Source organism: Ooceraea biroi, chromosome 6 (assembly GCF_003672135.1).
Source record: "Ooceraea biroi isolate clonal line C1 chromosome 6, Obir_v5.4, whole genome shotgun sequence".
Lineage (NCBI taxonomy): Eukaryota > Metazoa > Arthropoda > Insecta > Hymenoptera > Formicidae > Ooceraea > Ooceraea biroi.
Window position 1 is genome coordinate 424,825 of NC_039511.1, and position 18,461 is coordinate 443,285.

Below are 18,461 nucleotides of genomic sequence, written 5' to 3' on the forward strand. Positions count from 1 at the left end.
ACGAGGAGGTGGTCCTCTATATAATTATCACATATCGCTGTCTCCATGTAGCGGAACGATACAATGTTCATTTTTTTCGACGCTCCCGTATATGCCTCTGACCGAACATTATCTTTCTGGGTGACTGGTAAAATCCGCGGCGTTTGCGTATCCGTAGTCATTTCGGTTGCATTTCATGCTGCGTTGGTGCACGATATCGCACGAGATAACGTCGGCAGACTGGCGATATTGCAGCTCGCACTCTGAAGATATTCAGCATTGTGCGATGGGTGTCCATTGTACTCGCAGAGAGAGCGTATTGACTCTTCTCCCGTTCTCGAGAGAGTGCTCGTATATGTGTATGTACTGTTGCTATGTACGTATAGACATCGGAGACGGTTAGGATTCAAATGACTTTGCAGCATGTTACAACGTGCTGCGCTAGTTGATTCTGCCTCGCAAGCGGTCTCTCAGATGGAATTAATCGAATTAGCCTTTTTGTTTCTCGTTGTCGCGTGCGTAATACTAATTCTTGGCAGTGCTTTGGAGGATAATCGGACATTTGACATTACGTCAAATGCAACAACTCGACCAAAGTTCTGACCAAAGAACTGTTCGACTCCAACTTCTTTTATAGATTAAGGAGAATATAATTCTTTATCACGTAGCAACAGTATATTTACAATGATAAACATTCTTAAGGGATAATCGTATCCAATGCAATGTTATCTAGTTATAATTGCTACAAAATTTTTCAATTTTATTTATAAGTGATTTTGAATTATAAATTATACTCTTACAGTAGAAATATTCACATTTTAAAAAATTGTTTTGTATGCGCTTTTGATATCTTATACTGAAAAAAATCTGATTGCATTAATTAGAAATCTAGGTTCAACCAGTCTGTTGAAAAATGGACGAATCAGAATTCCTTTAGGAATTACCAGATTTATTAGTAGATTATAGTCTATTAAATGTTCTAGTTATAAAATATCCAGTCCTATCGTGATAGCTAGAAATTTTGCTTGGTTTAATCAAAATTCATTCTAATATATACGTCTTATTGGTACAATCAAACCATTTTTCTCAGTGTATGCGTGTACTATCTTATCTTATATTATTTGTCACATTAAGTTCTCATTAAGCATATTTTGAATTCTCATTAAGCAATATTTTAAACGAGGTGAAGTGAAACGAGCTGAAGTAAACTTCTCTATGGCACCCCTCCCGAATGTTACACCCGTTTTAATGCGCTACTTGACGAGAAAACACAACAGCAAGGCGAAAGAAAGAGAGTAGAAAGGAGTTAAAAAGTGCACGAGTACTAATTGCAGTTTTGTCGACTGGAGAAAGGGAGGAAGGCGAACTTTCTTTTTTAAACTCCATTTGTACAATGAAAGCCCTTAGGCTCAAGTGTTTGCGTATATACGTACACAATGCGCGTATATAGTACCACCTGTGGCTCATCTACTCGAACGATGATTTCGAGTAGATTTCACGCTGCCAATCTGAAGCAGTCTCGCACTACCGGAACCGGGGAAAGTTAACTAGCTTCTCAAGAATGTAGGAATATCTCCCGTAATTTGCGCTTTGTGTGAAGGTATTTTCAAATTACGTGCAATTAAAACCTTTCGATAGACGTTAAGTTTGTCATTATCAAGGATTCAAGCTCGCAAATTTACAATTAGCATCTCGAGTAGAGAACAGCGCAGTGTTTAATTCACATTTTAATATGTAATCGGATATTATTATTTGATTAGTATGATAATACGCGACAATAGTAGTGCCGCGTTTCTCGTACAGTTTAGAGCTTTGTATTTATGTGTACATAGCATGTTACAACATACTCATAAAATAATTATAAATTATAATATTGCGTATCTATTAGGAGTGTGATTTAGTTTTGAGGGTTTTGCAACAGATGGCTGTAGTGTCAGTTTGTTCCAATAGCTGTTTCCAATAACTGTTCTTTCTTACAGTGTTGACATTATCCATGACATTTAGTAGCATTATAGCAATAGATGCAATAACAGTCGTGTTTATATCATCGTAAAAATGCAACTTCCGAAAGCTCTTTAGCATTTTCGACATGCGTTGCTTTTGTTTTTTAATCAAAAGAAAACTGCGGCTGACGGTTATAGAATTCTTGTGGAAACTTGTGGTGATTCTGCCCCATCAATTAAGACATGTGAATACTAGACGCTTTAAAAGTGGTCATACTGATGTGAAGGACAAAGAACGCTCGGGACAACCAAGAAAGCTTGAAAATGCAGATTTCCAAGCATTATTGCACGAAAATCCAACAGAATCCACTTCAGAACTTGCCAGAGCATTAAATGTTGATCGTACAACAGTTACGAAACATTTACATGAAATGGGAAAAATTCAGAAAGAAGGCAAATGGGTTCGACATGAATTATCGGAAAGTGCCATTTGAACATTTGCATTTCGTTGATCGCCAGGCAAAAAAAGAAGAGTCTTTTGTCTCGGATTGTTACTGGGGATGAAAAGTGGATCTATTTTGATAATCCGAAAGGCAGAAAATCATGGGTGGATCCAGGCGAACCATCAACATCCACTCCGAGACGCAATATTGACGGTTCAAAAGTAATGCTCTGTATTTGGTGGGATAGTGTACTAAATCCGCACGAGACTGCCACGGCTGATCGTTATCGACACGAATTGTACAAGTTGAAGCAAGCATTGGACGAAAAACGACCAGCAATTGCGAGTAAACGACGGAAAGTGATTCTTCTTCGTGACAACGCTCGACCTGACGTTGCGTTATCAGTGAAAGAAACACTATTAGAGCTTGAATGGCAAGTCTTACCGCACCCCGCGTATTCTCCATGCGATTATTATTTGTTCCGGTGGATGCAACACGCTTTAGAGGATACACACTTTCATAATTTCGAAGAAGTGCGAAAATTCGTCGACGAATGGATCAACTGAAAAGAAGAGTCGTTTTATCATCGTGGAATCCATCTCTTGCCAGAAAGATGGGAAAAAGTTACAGAAAACGAAGGAAACTATTTTGATTAAGGTATTCATTCATTATCATATTTAAATACATGCGTTTTTGAGCAAAAAAAAACCCTCAAAACTAAATCACACCTCTAATATATATAAAATCGGTTTTACGTGGATGCTATTATTTCACGATGATTTCTTTGGATTTTTACAAGAAAATTAATAACAAGAAAAGGCTGTATAAATGACACTCAGTCAGAGTGTAAAATTATAATTATATCTTGATTTAAACTTCCATTAAATTGAAGTGAAGCTAAAAAATCAGTCGAAGAATCAGCTTCTGTTAAGTTCATTTGCATTCCTGAATCTTTGATTCATCGGAATCAGTTTTCTGAAACAGTCATAGCTGAAAAATTGCTCCGCATTTTTGCCGAGAGACTCACTTTGGATAAAAAATTCCTGTATCTGTATCGAACATCGCGCTTAGCTGAAAAGAAGCACGAACTCGAAGACTCGAGGAGGTCAACGAGCTTCCGATTACTTCGCGTTCTTCCGTCGTCCATCACGGATCGCGATAATCAACCGTGCATCCCGGCACTCAGTGTACATACTACATCGTGCGGTTTAATGCATATGCAATTATCGATTTATGCCGCTGCACCGACTTGCGACGGGCTTTGCGATTGGCTCGGGTCAATCTGACGTCGTCTGCGTCGCCGACGGCAACGTCATGTTTTCCGCCGGTCGCGTCGCGAGAACTGCCGCGGGGGCGAACTCTCGACTCCGGCAGAAGCCGCATTTCTGGCTGCTTTTTTTAGTATTTTTGACGAGTCGGGCAATATATTGATCGACGTTCTCGCCATCACGGGCGCGCACGATTGGTTGATGATGTTGTTTTTAATCCTCTCGACTTTTTAATTGCCTCTTCGTTGCTGCGCACTCTTGAGATGGGCAAAACCCCTGAGAAATTAAAAGAGCTTTGAAACAGCTGTCACCTTGCTTGCTTAAACCTCGGCGAATAAAAATACATTTTTTATTTTTATAATAACTTTTATTAAAAAGATCTTTTCTGTTAATTGTTTATGGTAATTTTAAAAAGTGACTTACTGATATCATCATATAATGATCACTTTTTAAAATTATGACATCATTACTTGATAAGGACCAGAAGCATGGTTGAAACGTTGTGTATTTAGTAATTATTAAAATTTGCCAGATTGGTGATCGATTAAAGGAATTTTCATTAAACAATTTTTTTCTTCTCTTTGTCTTTTCTAAATTACGTTCCTTAATGTTTAATATTTCTCCTTTATATGATCTGATTCTATTTTTAAAGTCTATTATTAGCTAGTTATTTCATCAATGCTTTTTTCTCATACTTCTTTTGGTTTATTTCTCTTGGCTCAGAAAAAGACGATGATGCGATAGAAATCATTTTTTTCACGTCAATTACAATTGTTAATGTCAATTGTGACATTTACAAAAAGTTACCTTTTAAAAAACCAAGAAATACAAAAAAGGTGCCAACTACACGCGCTTTTTGGTTTTATGGATAAAGTATAATATAATTTTATTTTATTTTAATATCTGGATATAAAAAAAGAGTGTGTGTTTGTTATCTATGTGTGTGTGCGCGCGCGTGCGCATTTGAAATTATTACTTTTTTATTTTGTTATGCTATTATTATATCAATCTTATAACATATTACATGTACCAATTAATTCGGTGCTTTTTTAAAAAGAAATTAAACATTAATTTACAGAATGGCCGTACATAAGGTTGACGACGACGAATATATATATTATAAAATTTTCTATATTTGGAGTTTGCATCATAATATCTCCACTTGTAAAGACGTAGAACAAAAACAAAAACAGTTTTCTGATATAAAATGAACTTCAGCTATCGATTAAGTCTATTACGAAATTGATTCGTTCAGCTGTTACTGAGACGTAATAATCGACGTGCACTCAAAACTTCGCGTCGTTTCGCGTATCAAGAGACTCGGTAATATCTCGCACGAAGCGACGCACGAACGGCGAGACTGTCACGTGTATATACACTGGGTGGGATGGCCCACGTAAAGTGTTACAACTCAAAAACTCTAAAAATATTTGTATCAAAAAGTTGTTCATGAAAAAGTTTCATGTATTCGAGGGATCTTTCTAACTACATAAACAAAAATCGCTCCCCCTTCTCCTCGGAGAAAAGCTCGAAGGGTAACTTCATAATTTCAAATGGAATCTCCTATAAAATGTTACATATTTGGATTCTACGGCAAACAACAAGTAAACTTTATCTGGAACATTTCGTTGAAAAAAATGTTTCTATCAAAAATTATAAACATTTAAATTAAATGTACACCTCGAATATATTCTCATGAACAACTTTTTGATACAACAAATATTTTTAGCATTTTTGAGTCGTAACATTTTACGTGGGCCACCCTGTATACGCGAAGCAACTAGTTGATTAGATCTCAGAACGGCTGAACGGATCAATTTCGTAATACGTTTAATCGATAGCTTTAATCAAGGTTTATTTTACATCAGAAAAATGTTATTATTTTTGCTCTACGTGTTCTATAAACTGAGATATAATGCAAACTTGGAAAGTGGTAAATTTTACCATTTCCACGTCGTTGCAGTTACCCCAGCCTTTATGAGCGTCCATTTGAAATGTTTACTGAGAGAGGGCGACAATTGCCGTTTGCTATTGCCACCGTAACTATCGTTATTCGACGGTAATGTGCTATATACTTAAAATATGTAACACATTATTATCATTATATTAATCGGGTGCGGATTGTTTTAGGAAAAGTTCGGATCTCAAGTCCGGAAATCACGGACTTTCAACTCAATATATCAAAAAGACGATAGTGTCTCGCACATAAACATACAGTTTTTTCTAAAAACATTTTCAATTTATATTTCAGTTAAATTTAAAAAATTTGGAGTGTCACAAAAATCATACTCACGTAGAAGCGGGGACGGAGCTCAGAGCTGGACTTTTCGAAGGTTAGAGATAAACGTAATCTCGTTCTCGCGAGAACGAAGATCGAATTTATTTGTGGCACCGTAATTCCGAACCGCGAGCGTTATCTCGCGGTCGTCCATGTCCGATAATTTCGCCACTCGTGCTTCGAGGAATAATTCCACGGACGAGTGGATTCCGCTGGCTGAGTGGGCAAGGTCAGTGTCGTACGTGGAGCGCACAGCATCGCCGCAACACGTCGCCCCTTCCTCGATCTGCGGCGCGCACGATGGATTCGCGTGGCAGCTTCGCGAGAAAAGCGCGTTCAGTTTGCTCGGTAGCGCGAATCGGCTCGTCAATTAAAGACAAACCGTCGACTTATCCGCAGTCGACGGGTCGCTGACAAAAGAGGGGAGAAAAAGGGAGACAACCGGGTGTTCTGTTTACCATTACACTCCACGCGTGTATCGATCTCGTTTCGAGGGACACAGTCGCGTGTGCGAAGGCGAAGAGAGAGAGAAAGTTCCATTGAGACACGTGCGTCGTCGTGAAGAAAACTCTTGTTCGACAGCGGCTCACGTGAGAACGAACAAACAGTCGCGTCGCGTGAAAGAGGCAGTTAAATAAAAATTTGCAACACTTTTTCTAAGAAAAGTATCGTAAGATAAAGAAAATTATTTATTTTTGTACTTCCGTTTTAAGGTCCGATTCGTGAATTGAAAACTCGAGACTATAAACCTATAGACCTATAAAGCTAGTGCCAGGCTACGCGCGATTCGTAATTCGCATATTTGTGAATAGTGTGGAGGGAAAATTCGTCGATTCGTCATGTGCGATTCGCCATTCGCTAGCCGAGCGGTTTTTTAACGAAACTCAAAGGACGCTAATCATTACGCATCAATCCATTCGAATTATGAATGAATGATATACCGCAAATCGCGCATAGTCTGGCGCTAGCTTAATACTCGTAAGTCGAGAAGATTCGCGGAGTCCAAGTTGTGTCAGACACCCAGTTTTGGATAACGCCCATCGTTCACGCAAAATGTTTCACAGATTGTCGATGGTCTGACGGAAATGAGTTCATGTGTGGTCCGATGCGTCACACGCAAAGCACGAGCCAATATTGATCTATTTGTTACTAACCCAGTGTATACATCGGGCAAAGCGTTAAAGGTTTATCCACACCGAAGCCGCGTCGAAGCTGTCGTCAAATATCAAACAAATCATAAATTGTTCTTAATATCCGTGAAATTATCGATTCACATAAGCGTAAAGTTTTGTTATGAAAAATTCAATGTTCTCATTGAGAAGTCCTTAGCAAATATGTATATGTATATATATTACGTGCGCGCGCGCGTACAAGTGCATATTGCATAAATCTTGCGTCAAATAAAATGTACAGTATAAAACACAATACAATTTAACGGCAATTCTTGCAGCAAGAAATTGCGTTAAATCTAGCGCAATATAATTTATTGCATAGTCTAAAACAGGCTTAAGGACTTATCAAACGACTCTCATACAATCTATTTTACCTAATCTCTGCGATAACATTTTCCAATATTAAATTTTTACCTTTAACTACGAACTGACGATCGCGCAAGAATATTATTGCTACAATGGAAAGATTACGGGTGATGGATGAAGGTGGGAACTTGGCGCGAATACCGCGTCAAGCTTGATTTATGCTTAAACTCATGGTTCTCCTTTATCTCTTTTTGCAGGTAAGTCCACCTTCCTCGCGTCGACATCATCGAAGGAGACACTGTGCTGCTGCAGAAATTGGTTCGTAAAACCACCCTTTATCGATTTTCGTTAGCTGACATGCCGCCGCACACGAACGCAGAATACACGGGCGCGCGCTTTTCACGCGACGGAGAGCTTTTCCAGGTATAGGCCACCGTAGCGTTTTTTTCCCACGGGGGTATATTCATCCGCGAAGATTTGCCGTCCGATATTGATACGTCTGCGCACTTCTCGCGAAAACGGTTGGTATAAACGAGTTCTTCAACTCGCACGGCTTCTCTCTCAAGCGTTTTCGTCCCTGGAGTATCCTGCGAATTTATATTGCATTGAGTACGGGCAACATCGAAACCCACGAGTTCGGCGATCCGTGAGATCCAGCGTTCATGCATTTGAAATAATAGGTTTTAAAAAAAGAAATTAATGTTTGAGATGTGCTTTGTGAATTCAAGCACAAATTCAAGGACTTGCGAGTTCCGCGTTTTAAGCACTTGTAGATCACACGTCAAGGATCTATGAATCTTGTCATCTGTGTAAACTCTGTACAAGTGTTGAACCCAGTCTCTGGTCTCTTGTATTACTTTCGATTCACGTATGTTCGATAGGTGGTATATTTGATTCGATACACGTTTGATAGACGTATCGAATGACTGAGATTTTCATTTCGAATCGTATGCATCGTCGTCGTTTCGCGTGCATTTTCGTGTCGTATCGACAGATATCGAATCGAAATAAGTTCATTACGATGACACTCGATCGGACAGAAATAGCCCATTAATTGTTATCGCGCGAAATTACGCGCGTGGGCGATCTCGCGTTGTACCTTTCTTTCTTTTACGAGAAGCTCGATACATTGCATCTCTGATCGGCCTCTGTAGATTTATGTTTCACTTGTCACCACACAAGTGTGTGCTTTCGTTTGACCTTTACCGACAGATTTCTATTTCTTCGCATATTAAAGTTGCACGTGCGGAAAGCACGAGACGCATTTTTCTATATTATTCAATTTTACAAGATCCATTATTAATTTGCGATCTAGAAAGATCAGCAAATGAAGTCACGTAAGATTCGAGCTAGGTAAGAATTGCTAAAACAATTGTCTCATGTCAGCATTAACATCTATTGTAACATTATTATATATTTGACATTGTTTTGGGAACAAATTTTACAAACTATTTATCGCGGTTTTCCTGTTAAGGAAATAAAAATGGTGATGATTGAATTGTGCTAATATCGAACTTAGAATATTGAGTAGTTTCTCTTATTCAATTAGAATTGTATTTCACGTAATAGAGAGATCAAATTTAATTCGGACAATCTAGTGTTATTTCTTTTTTTATTTTTTATTGCTGATTTTTAATTTTGTTTCATTCGATACAGAGTTTGTCTCTTTTTGCCTCTCTCTCTCTCTCTCTCTCTCTCCTCTTCTCTCCTATCCTTCCTTCTTCTATCTATCTATGTATTGATCTCTCTCGCGTGCATATTTCAATGTTTTTGATTGTTCTACAAATAGAAGAAAAAGAAATTGTGAAGGAAACTCTTGATAATCTTTACGCATACGTGTATTGTAAGATGTATTACATTTTGTTATATTTTTGTAAAAAAATTTTATCGATAATGCAATTAAAAATTTATTTTGTATAAATTGATTTAGATAAAAGATAAGATCATAAATAACTCGGAATATTTATTTACTGATCTGAGAAAAATATAGAATATAATTTAAACGAAATTATAATTAACCGATATTGCATCTCGAATTCTAATTATGCATCCTGATTAATAAATTGACAGCTGTTTATTATGTGTACATACAATAATTCTGGCTAACACGTTTGCTATCACGGTGTAATTGGAAAATCGCTGACCACAGATTATCTCACATTTTTTCTATTTTTGACGCTGAAATAATGCTCTTCATTGTTTTTATGCAAGTAATATAAAAAAAAAAGATTGTCGCACGTGTGTGACCCTGGTCTCACAAGAAAAATCGGTGCAGCACATTTATGTGACATTGATAACGAACGTATTAAAATAAGATTACACTATAAATATTTAGAGAAATTCACAAATATTACATTCAATATCTTGTATAAAAAATATCATACACAATCTTCCTGATTTAAAACGTTTTGTGATTCAAACTGTAGTTTTTCGCAAGTATTTGTTCTCAAGTATTTTGGATGTTTTGGATGAACGTTCCTGTTTTCGCTCTCAATTTTTCTGCTGTTTTTGATTATCCGTTAACAATAACAGAAGCGAAAGAGTTGATCAAGAAAGGAAAGAAAAGATAAAAAAGAAGCGGATAAATGGACGAGTCGCGAGAAAGTTCGGCATTTCGGTAAAATTGATAAAAATTTGGCAATGTTCACAACAGCGAGATATCGGTGGAAAATGGTGGACAAGGGCGGGTCGGCTGCAGGGGTTGCGCGCGCCTCCACAGATCAATATTTCATTTCAGCCTCGGCAACCTCCGACCGCCACCCATCTCTTCTCCCCGTTCTCTCTCTTATTCTACCACTCCCTTTGGTGCCTGCCACCCTTCGTCTTGTGCCATTCCTCTCTCGCGACCTCGCGTAGCTGTGGCTCCCGCTATCCTTCGCCCCACTGTATTTTTCCTTGTTTCCCTGCTATCCTCACCCTACTAGTATTGTTTCTGTCATCCCTCATTAGCCACTTCGCTCCAAGCCTCGATGACTCTGTCATTGCGCAGCCAGTTCGTCCTCAAACACAAGAGATCGGGAACTTCGTTTGTTCAAGCTGATCGCTACCGGGGCACGATCCTTTAAGGATATCAAGTCTTTTACTTATAGAGAAATGAGTACTCGGAGTCCGAATTTTATTTGGGTGTATTTCGGGATATTTTAATCAAATCATCTTTCACACGTAGTCTCAAAGGTAGAGTTTAGGAAACGTCAAACATTACGAACTGAGGATTTTCTTTTTGACAGTATCCAGAATCAATTTATAGAAATCTATGGAACTATGGAAAAAGGGGGTTACAAAACGATCTCTCTCTCTCTTTCTTTTCTCTCTGAATGATCAAGATGCATTACCTAAAAATGATTAGAAGACTTCAAGTGCTTACTTAAACAATGTTATTCCAGGATTGTGAACAGCATCGTTGGCCAAGTCGGCTCTTAGTCCACGCGTCCAGACGAACGTGCGCGACACCGACTTTAACCCAATTGTAATCTTACGATCGATGTTACGAGAACGCCATGGTACTGCGCGCTCGCTTTCGCTCCGCATTGTTTCAGTTATTCATTCGATGCGGAGCTCGAGCTTGGCGTGTGCGCGACTAGGAAGGAAAGGAGAAGCGAACAAAAGTGTTCTCTCGTTTGCACTTCTCGCGCTTCTCGTAACTCCAACATTGCGCCATTCAATCGCTGCGGTTTTCCAGCGGTATCCCGGCGCATTTCCACACCTCTTTGACAATGGCTCTCTTGACATATCAAAATTAAACTCGGCACGAGTATCGCGTGTTTCCGTGTTAATTAAATTAAATTAAAAAATTCAAATTACGCTTTGTGTGTCCACATTCGCAGAGTATAATTTTTCCATTAACTCGAGCTATTTTTTTTTTATAATTTCAAACATCAGTCATATCCAAAATTAACTTGTATTTATTGAATAAAATTACATTTCCTGTTATTAATCTTTTTGTTATTAACCGAATAAAAATATACAAAAAGAATTGCTATATTACAATCAATAAATTATTATTGAAATGGTATATATAACTTTGAATATGAAAGCTTTTAAAATGGGAGAACGTGCAAAGTTGTAAATACGTTGACGTTTGATTATCATTGCGCGAAATAATTGCGTGAAGCTACAAGTTGTATGTTTTAATTAACAGTTCATGTGTTTCGAAATGGAAATAGATTTTGAATAGGATAATAGCAACATCAAAATGTTGACATAAATTTGTTGATGCAATATGTTTTCGTGTATTTGTGTAAATAAAACTGTTATTTAGTTCTTGATATTCTATGTGTATGTTGAAGAAGAAATTGATACATGACCTATCGGAATCGCAAACTTTTAGGCGCATTGCCTTTATGAATGCATTCAATATGCGCATTTCAATAAATTACTTGTTTCAATATATGGAGGACTTATAACACAGAAATACCGCAAAAGCTATTCTTATGTACAATTATTTCGAAATGAACGAAATTGTAGGATACATAATCATGTGGTACAGTTACTTAGGGAGTAGTAGTTTGCAAATTACAAATAGTAGTATAAAAAATAGAATTACATACTAGTACAAAAAAAAATTATAACACCAAGGCACCTTAGAAATTAAATAAGAAATAATAATAAGAAAAAGAGAGTAAAAATAAATATTGTAACAATTACAAGAACGACATTATTCGAGATGTACAATAAAAATTCACGTAAATTACACGATCAAAATATGATATAAGATTCACGAGTTAATTATGAAGGTTAGAGAGACCATACTTCTCGTTACAGATATATACTTTTCGAAAATAAATGACAGAAGAATGTAAATTTGCAGGTAGACATTTGCACGGCAAATATAGATTTATTCGAGCGGAAATTAATTCGACGGAACCATCTTGGAGTTTGTCAGTTTGCGAGATCTTTCAGGGATCGTGCAAGATCGATTTTGTTGTCAATGCATATCGAATAAGAGACGATGTCGCATACATGCGCGATTCATCGACACATCTAGTTTTATCGTTAATGAATGAGATACGCCCCATTTTTTAATCTTCACAAGGACGTAATGCCATTTTGTGTGTGATCGGAACGCGGTTGTGACATCTGCATTCAAAAGTGTTGTTTGCGCACCTGAAACTGCCTGTATTACGTTTATTACGGGAATGCTAGTATGTTCAAGTTTGCATGCAGATATGGATATATCGTGTTCTTCGAGTCGATGCGTTCTCTGATCGATAGATTCATAAATTCTTGTTTTCATTCCACTTTTAATGCAAAGTGTATAAAATCAATAGATTTTTCTCTAATGTTAATAATGACCATAGATTTAACGCTAAACGAGTTAATCTCTAAATTAAATGATCGTATTTAATTTCAAAATACGTACCATTCATAAGTTAAATATTTTTATTCAAAAATTCTTCAGCTTTCCACAAACATGAAAATAATGAAAATAAAAACGTGAAGACTCTTGTAATTTATCTGAAAAATTCCGCCCGAGGCGCGAAACGTTAACGTTGGCGAGAAATCTCATTTTTTAAGATTCTTATAGATTTATCGTGAAAAGTCATAGTTTAACGATCGCGATAAGGGCAAAGGCATTGTCACTATTATGTTTTTTCATTTAAATACAATAGAAGAAAAATATCTTGATTTTTTTCTGCTATTCATTACGAGTATATCACCCTATATAGTTTATACTCTCGCTGTCGTGTACTTTCGTGTCTATCATAGATCTGCTTCCATCGTAGGTTTAGATTGTGGAAATTATGTGCAATTCGTTTATTTAGAAGACGTTGTCAGTTATAATTTATCTGCAGAGCATTGATGATTTCTGGAGGAAATTATAACGTCATTGCAACAATTGGCTGCGGCGTTTTATAGAAAATCAGTGGCAGCAAAAAGGACGCGGCGGAAAAGATAGGAAGATAAGGAAAAGTGAACTTTTTAGGCTAATTTTCACACGAACTTGCAAAGATCAGGGCGAACGAGATATAGTAGGGTAGAACGCTAGATGCAGGATGGATTAGCGTATACGATCGAGGAAGGCACGTGTGGTGGACGTTTAGCGGAAGTTAGAGAGAGAGAGAGCGTACGATGCTGGAGAGACAAAGAGACAGCAGAGTCGGATAGACAATTCTGAAACCGATCAAAGCGAACGAATAGGAGCGGAACAAAAAGTAAAGAAAAAGAGGAAGGAAGAAGACGCGAAAGCTTCAGCTTCGTCGTCACCGTCGCGCCGCCGCCGCCGCCGCCGCCGCCGCCGCCGCGTAGTACGGGACAGCGCGGTGCGGCGAGTCCCCGGGACGTAACCGCACATCGCTCCGCTGCCCCACCCAGCCTCGTCGATGAGCGGCCATGCCGGGGCTGCCGAGCCGATCAATACTTCGGCTCGGGCACGAGGCGCCGCGAGTGCAACCGAGTACGGTCGAACGCGGCCGAGTCCTACCGAGCCCCGGCACGAGGCGATACGAGTTCCCCACCACGGGCGGTGTTGCCGGCTCAGTCGCTGTGCGGGAGTGGTCGCCGAGGGATGTGTGGTATCGTAACTGAGAGTGTGACCGAGGAATAAAGAGCCGGCGTTTTAGTTTTCGCTCGCGTTGCACGCTCTCTCTCTTTCGTCCGTCTCGCGTGCGTATTTCCTTCATAGTTATATAGAGGGAAAGAGAGAGGAAAGAAAAGACCGGCTACCGGATCGCGCAGCAGCGGTCGTTTCAGCGCGGCACGCAAGTTCCTTCTCGCCTCGCCCTCCTTCGCGCGCCCGCGTTCCTCGAGCCAGTGCACGAATCTGCGCAGATCGTGTATTTGCTACGCTATTTATTGTATAAAGGATTATAGACCATAGGTAAGTGCGAAAACTCTCTCTCGTACTTCTTTTTTTCCTTCCATCTTCCGTGCCTCTTGCTCACACGTTCTCGATACCTTTCCGTCTTGCTCGCTCCCTTTCAACCGTACTCTGTAGCGCGCAGGTCGGACCACTTCCACACATTCCTCGTCATTTCCTGCGCGACGACTCGCCGGTGGCGGTCGCTGCTACTTCTCGATCGTGCGCCTCGCCGCTTATCAACGCTCTCGTGGGAACTCTGCGTGAGCGAGCGAGCGAACAAGAATTGGCGCTGAGCCGGCTATCGATCTATGTGGCGTTGTACTGCGTCGCGGATGACGATTCGTCCGCGTACCATATCTCAGCATTGACGCGTAATAGTAGACGCGCGAGATGCGTCGAGACGTGAGATTGATTCCTATCCTATTGATAATACGTAGTATACGAGTGCTCGGTCGATCGATCGCATTCGCGATAATTGACGAGGCGTCGCCGCTACCTTTGCCGTTGTCGGAGAATGCGGTCGGGAATTTCGCTCTCGCTGCGTTCCGTGAAAGTAGCGCCGTGGCACTACGGCTGGCTCCCTCTTGAAAAGGCGATTGTCGTTCGCTCGCTCACTCGCGTGCGACCATAACCTCAAATCGCGCGATACGTCGCGGTGAATAATCCCCTGTCTTTTCGCGATCGAGGCACTTCTCGTGACCTTGGTTGCGACACGTATGCTATCCGCCCACCTCCCATGGAAGGTTTCTCCGTCGCATGGCTAAATATGTCTTTTTATGACGCTTACCGCGGAGGATGTCCGAAACGCATATTCTGCGAGGTGTACCATCGTCATTGGAGGAGAAACATTAATAATGGAATTCTTTGAATGCAAAATAACGGAATTTAAGAAACTTATTGTGTTTAAAAATTTTAAGAAAACCTCGTTTAATTATCATTTTTAAAGGAGTGATATTACTCAGTTTTTTTATATTTCTTATGTAAGAATTTTCCTTTTTAATCTCAAATTTTTTAACAAAACTTTCCATCGGCAAATATCTCACATTTCGCGCAATGTTTCGCATAAATCCCGTTTCAATCAATTCTATTAACGTGTTATTATTTGCTTCTTTTCTTTTCATTACCTCTGACGTAGATTGTAATCGATTATTATGTACACCTGCGTATCTTTTTCCCCATAGAAAATAACAATAGATCCTGTCTCCTGATCCTATGTTGATCGATCGATCTCTTGAGATATCGTTAAATTTCTTCTTTTATTTTCTCCTAATAATAATAGTGATAAATATAATAGTGATTCTTAATGATATTTTATGTTCTTATTTTAAATATTGATAAAAAAATAAAATAAGCCGCAAACAAAATTTCAATTAATGAATTTTCATAATATCTGTATCTGTTCTAGCTGTATAATTTTATTCGTTAACAGCAGTTCTCGATATTAGCTATAAATGTGAGATGATGATATCTTGAGATAAAAAACTCCGTGTTACAGAATGTTGGTTTTTATTTTTTTATCAACATCAAACTTTCCATGCTCTAGGGGAGAACAGTTTCGTGAATCATTGCACGCGATAGGACCGAATGTGATAAGTGCTTGGCACATAACATCAAAGTACGGATACAGATATTAATATTGTCTATACTTACGTGTTTTATTTCGATGATAACACTATCTCCTTGGTGTCTCGCATGCTGCGTGAAATTCGATTTTTGGGAGTCACGCAAAAGTAACATTCTCTATGATCCCGGCGGCGGCGGAAAGATCTCTTTGGTTCGTCGAAGATCGTCATTTGTAGATGATCTATGCGATCGATTATTTATTGACTTATAAAATTTATAGATTTGCAGAAACATATAGTTTTGAGTAATATCTACTCTTGTATATTTTTAATATCTACCATCTGCGTGAATGCGCGAGGGAGAGAATTTATGACACAATCATCCGGCATTAATGAATCGCGGCGCGATCGCGTGCGTATGGCAATGACGGTTTTACTCGGAATCGCAACCTTGTTGCCAGGTCATAGGCATTCATAAAAAGCTTACAAAAGTGTCGATTACCCACGCGTGACGCCAACCGCATTCTTCCTGCGCCGAGGCGGAATGGAAAAAGTTCATTTACTTTCAGGATCGAGCGTCGATGTAACATTTCGCTGGAAGGATGACAAAATGAGGAAACTATTATGTTACTTACGACATAGGATTCTAAAACCTATAAAGTATCAGCTATATAGCTGCAGCTAATTAACATCTAGTATTCTATTTTATTTAGATGTTTTATTATTTAGATTATTATCTCGTCTGCAAGCACGCATACTGCAAGATAAATAATTATTTTTAAAAATATATTACAAGCTAAATATAAATTTACAAAAATTAATTTAGAATAAAAATAAATTTACAAGCCATCATTAACTGAGTTTTCGAAATTGCACAATGTAAGAAGTGGGGTGACTTGGAAATTTGCAGGTACGCGTTTGTCGTAGTGAAATACATCTCCAGAAATGAAATTGATTCTTTTTCCGCGTTTCAGAAAAACCACACCGATGCTTCTGACAAACATTAAAATTAGATATCGCGTTCGAACGTGATCCCGGGGGATAACCTGTGAGAATTGGAGCGATTCGCTCGCGCGTGTCGCGACGAGGTATGTTCCGCCTTGCGGAATACGAGCCGCGCCGCGAGTTCTCTCCGCGCCAGAAATATTTCGGCGGAGAGGCGCCTCGACGTCGTTCTCGTCGTCGTGGCGTCGCGTAGATCCGGCAACGCCGTCATTGTCGCTACCGCCGCCGTCGTTCGCTAACCCACTGTAACCAGGTGATTGTGCGATTAAATATAGGACATTGAATATACCAACCCGTTCGTCTGATATTTCTCTTTGAGCTTCTTTGCGCGAGACGCGAGGGAGTGACGCTTCCCGTCTTTTCCAGATCGATATTTATCGTCACTAATATCGAGAGAGAGAGAGAGAGCGCGTGCGCGCGCGCGCGTTGTCAATTCCATTAACAGAGATCAGAAATGGATGTTAAAAATTATGGATGTCGAATATGGCATCGCGCGAGTGTTAACCTTTCGAAAGAAATCCTCCGTGGATCACGTTTTCACATAATTTAATTTCACGTAATTTACCGCTTGCGTTCTCATGTGTTATTTGCACTCTTGTTACTTGAATCGCGTGTATACGAAGTTATCTCTCAGTTATCTTAAGGAATTATCATTTTCTTATAATGAGATTAATTGCTCGATCGGTGGGAAATCAACGTTTATCATTTAATACTAATGCGGAAAATATCTACACACAAATTTAATTTACAAAAAGTTCATCTAAAATATGATATTACGAATATAAAGGAGATTATCAGTATACAAATTTATCTGATTCTTTCAAATAAGAAAAATTCTTAAAATAATTAATTTTAATTATTTTTAATGACTAAAATAAAAAAATATAACTTTATTCATTAAATCATTGTTCATCAAACAATTCAATAAACATTATTTCGCCCAATATTAAAATTATTTTGTTTGTATGAGAATTCGCACGTTACCTAGGAAAATGCGAGTGCTTGCGAAATGTCATTGCCCCCTCTCCCTTCTTCCTCCCCCCGAATCTCGGGTGAATCTCGAGAGAGCGGTGAATGCCACGAACCGGAAGTGTATTAATGAAACTGGATCTCGGGTCTTTCCGTCGTTTGTAATGCAACCTCGAATTTTTTCTACTCGGATTCATTTTATAAAAGTCTTGATTCGCGACGTCACTTAAATATGGAACATGTGTAATCCTTTGCTCCTCTAACCTTGATATCAAGTCACATTTATCGTGAAACTATTTTAGCGCGGAGGATCCACGAAGATCGACAGGATTTATAGATCGTGGATGCCTGTAAGTGATGCGATTTCCGAAATTGAAAATCTCCATGAAAAGTTTTAGAATTGTACGGTGATGTTTATAGAATGCACGAATTTTGAAGCTCCATAGAAAGCGTAAATTTAAGTCTAAATTCAGGATCTATGAGATTGAGATTCTCGTGCTTTTGAAAAAATAAGATTACGTTCGTAGGCTGAGCTCGATTTATTGAATTGAATTTATGAAAGCTAGTATTTTCTGCGTGAGCTTTGTGACATTTAATGTTTGCGAAACTCGGTAGTAACTCAGCTGATTTCTGGGTTGTGTGGAATATAAGCTGCATGGAGCCAAGAATTTTTGGAGTCTGGATTTATATAAAGTAAGAGATCTTGTGCCTTCGAAAATGTACGGAATAACATCATG

General features: G+C 38.8%; 1 protein-coding gene and 1 long non-coding RNA gene across 5 annotated transcripts in view; one reads left to right on the forward strand and one right to left on the reverse strand.

Annotated features, from left to right (window-relative positions):
• LOC105276533 (14-3-3 protein zeta) overlaps positions 1 to 18,461 on the forward strand; it is a 49,472-nt gene that overhangs the window by 10,230 nt on the left and 20,781 nt on the right. The window contains exons 1-2 of one of the 4 annotated variants that reach the window (XM_011334234.3): positions 7,549 to 7,569; positions 7,647 to 7,707. The exons of 1 other annotated variant lie outside the window; for it this stretch is intronic. In XM_011334234.3, the coding sequence (XP_011332536.1) occupies positions 7,564 to 7,569; positions 7,647 to 7,707 (67 nt within the window). In that variant the 5' untranslated portion in view covers positions 7,549 to 7,563. Of the gene's footprint in view, positions 1 to 7,548; positions 7,570 to 7,646; positions 7,708 to 13,857; positions 14,207 to 18,461 lie in introns of those variants that run through there. 2 more of the 4 variants (XM_011334232.3, XM_011334235.3) reach the window with 2 other exon arrangements.
• LOC109610790 lies at positions 8,770 to 13,569 on the reverse strand. The gene is made up of 2 exons (XR_002193064.2): positions 10,754 to 13,569; positions 8,770 to 10,448 (listed from the first exon to the last, which is right to left on the reverse strand). It is a non-coding gene; the product is annotated as an uncharacterized LOC109610790 (long non-coding RNA).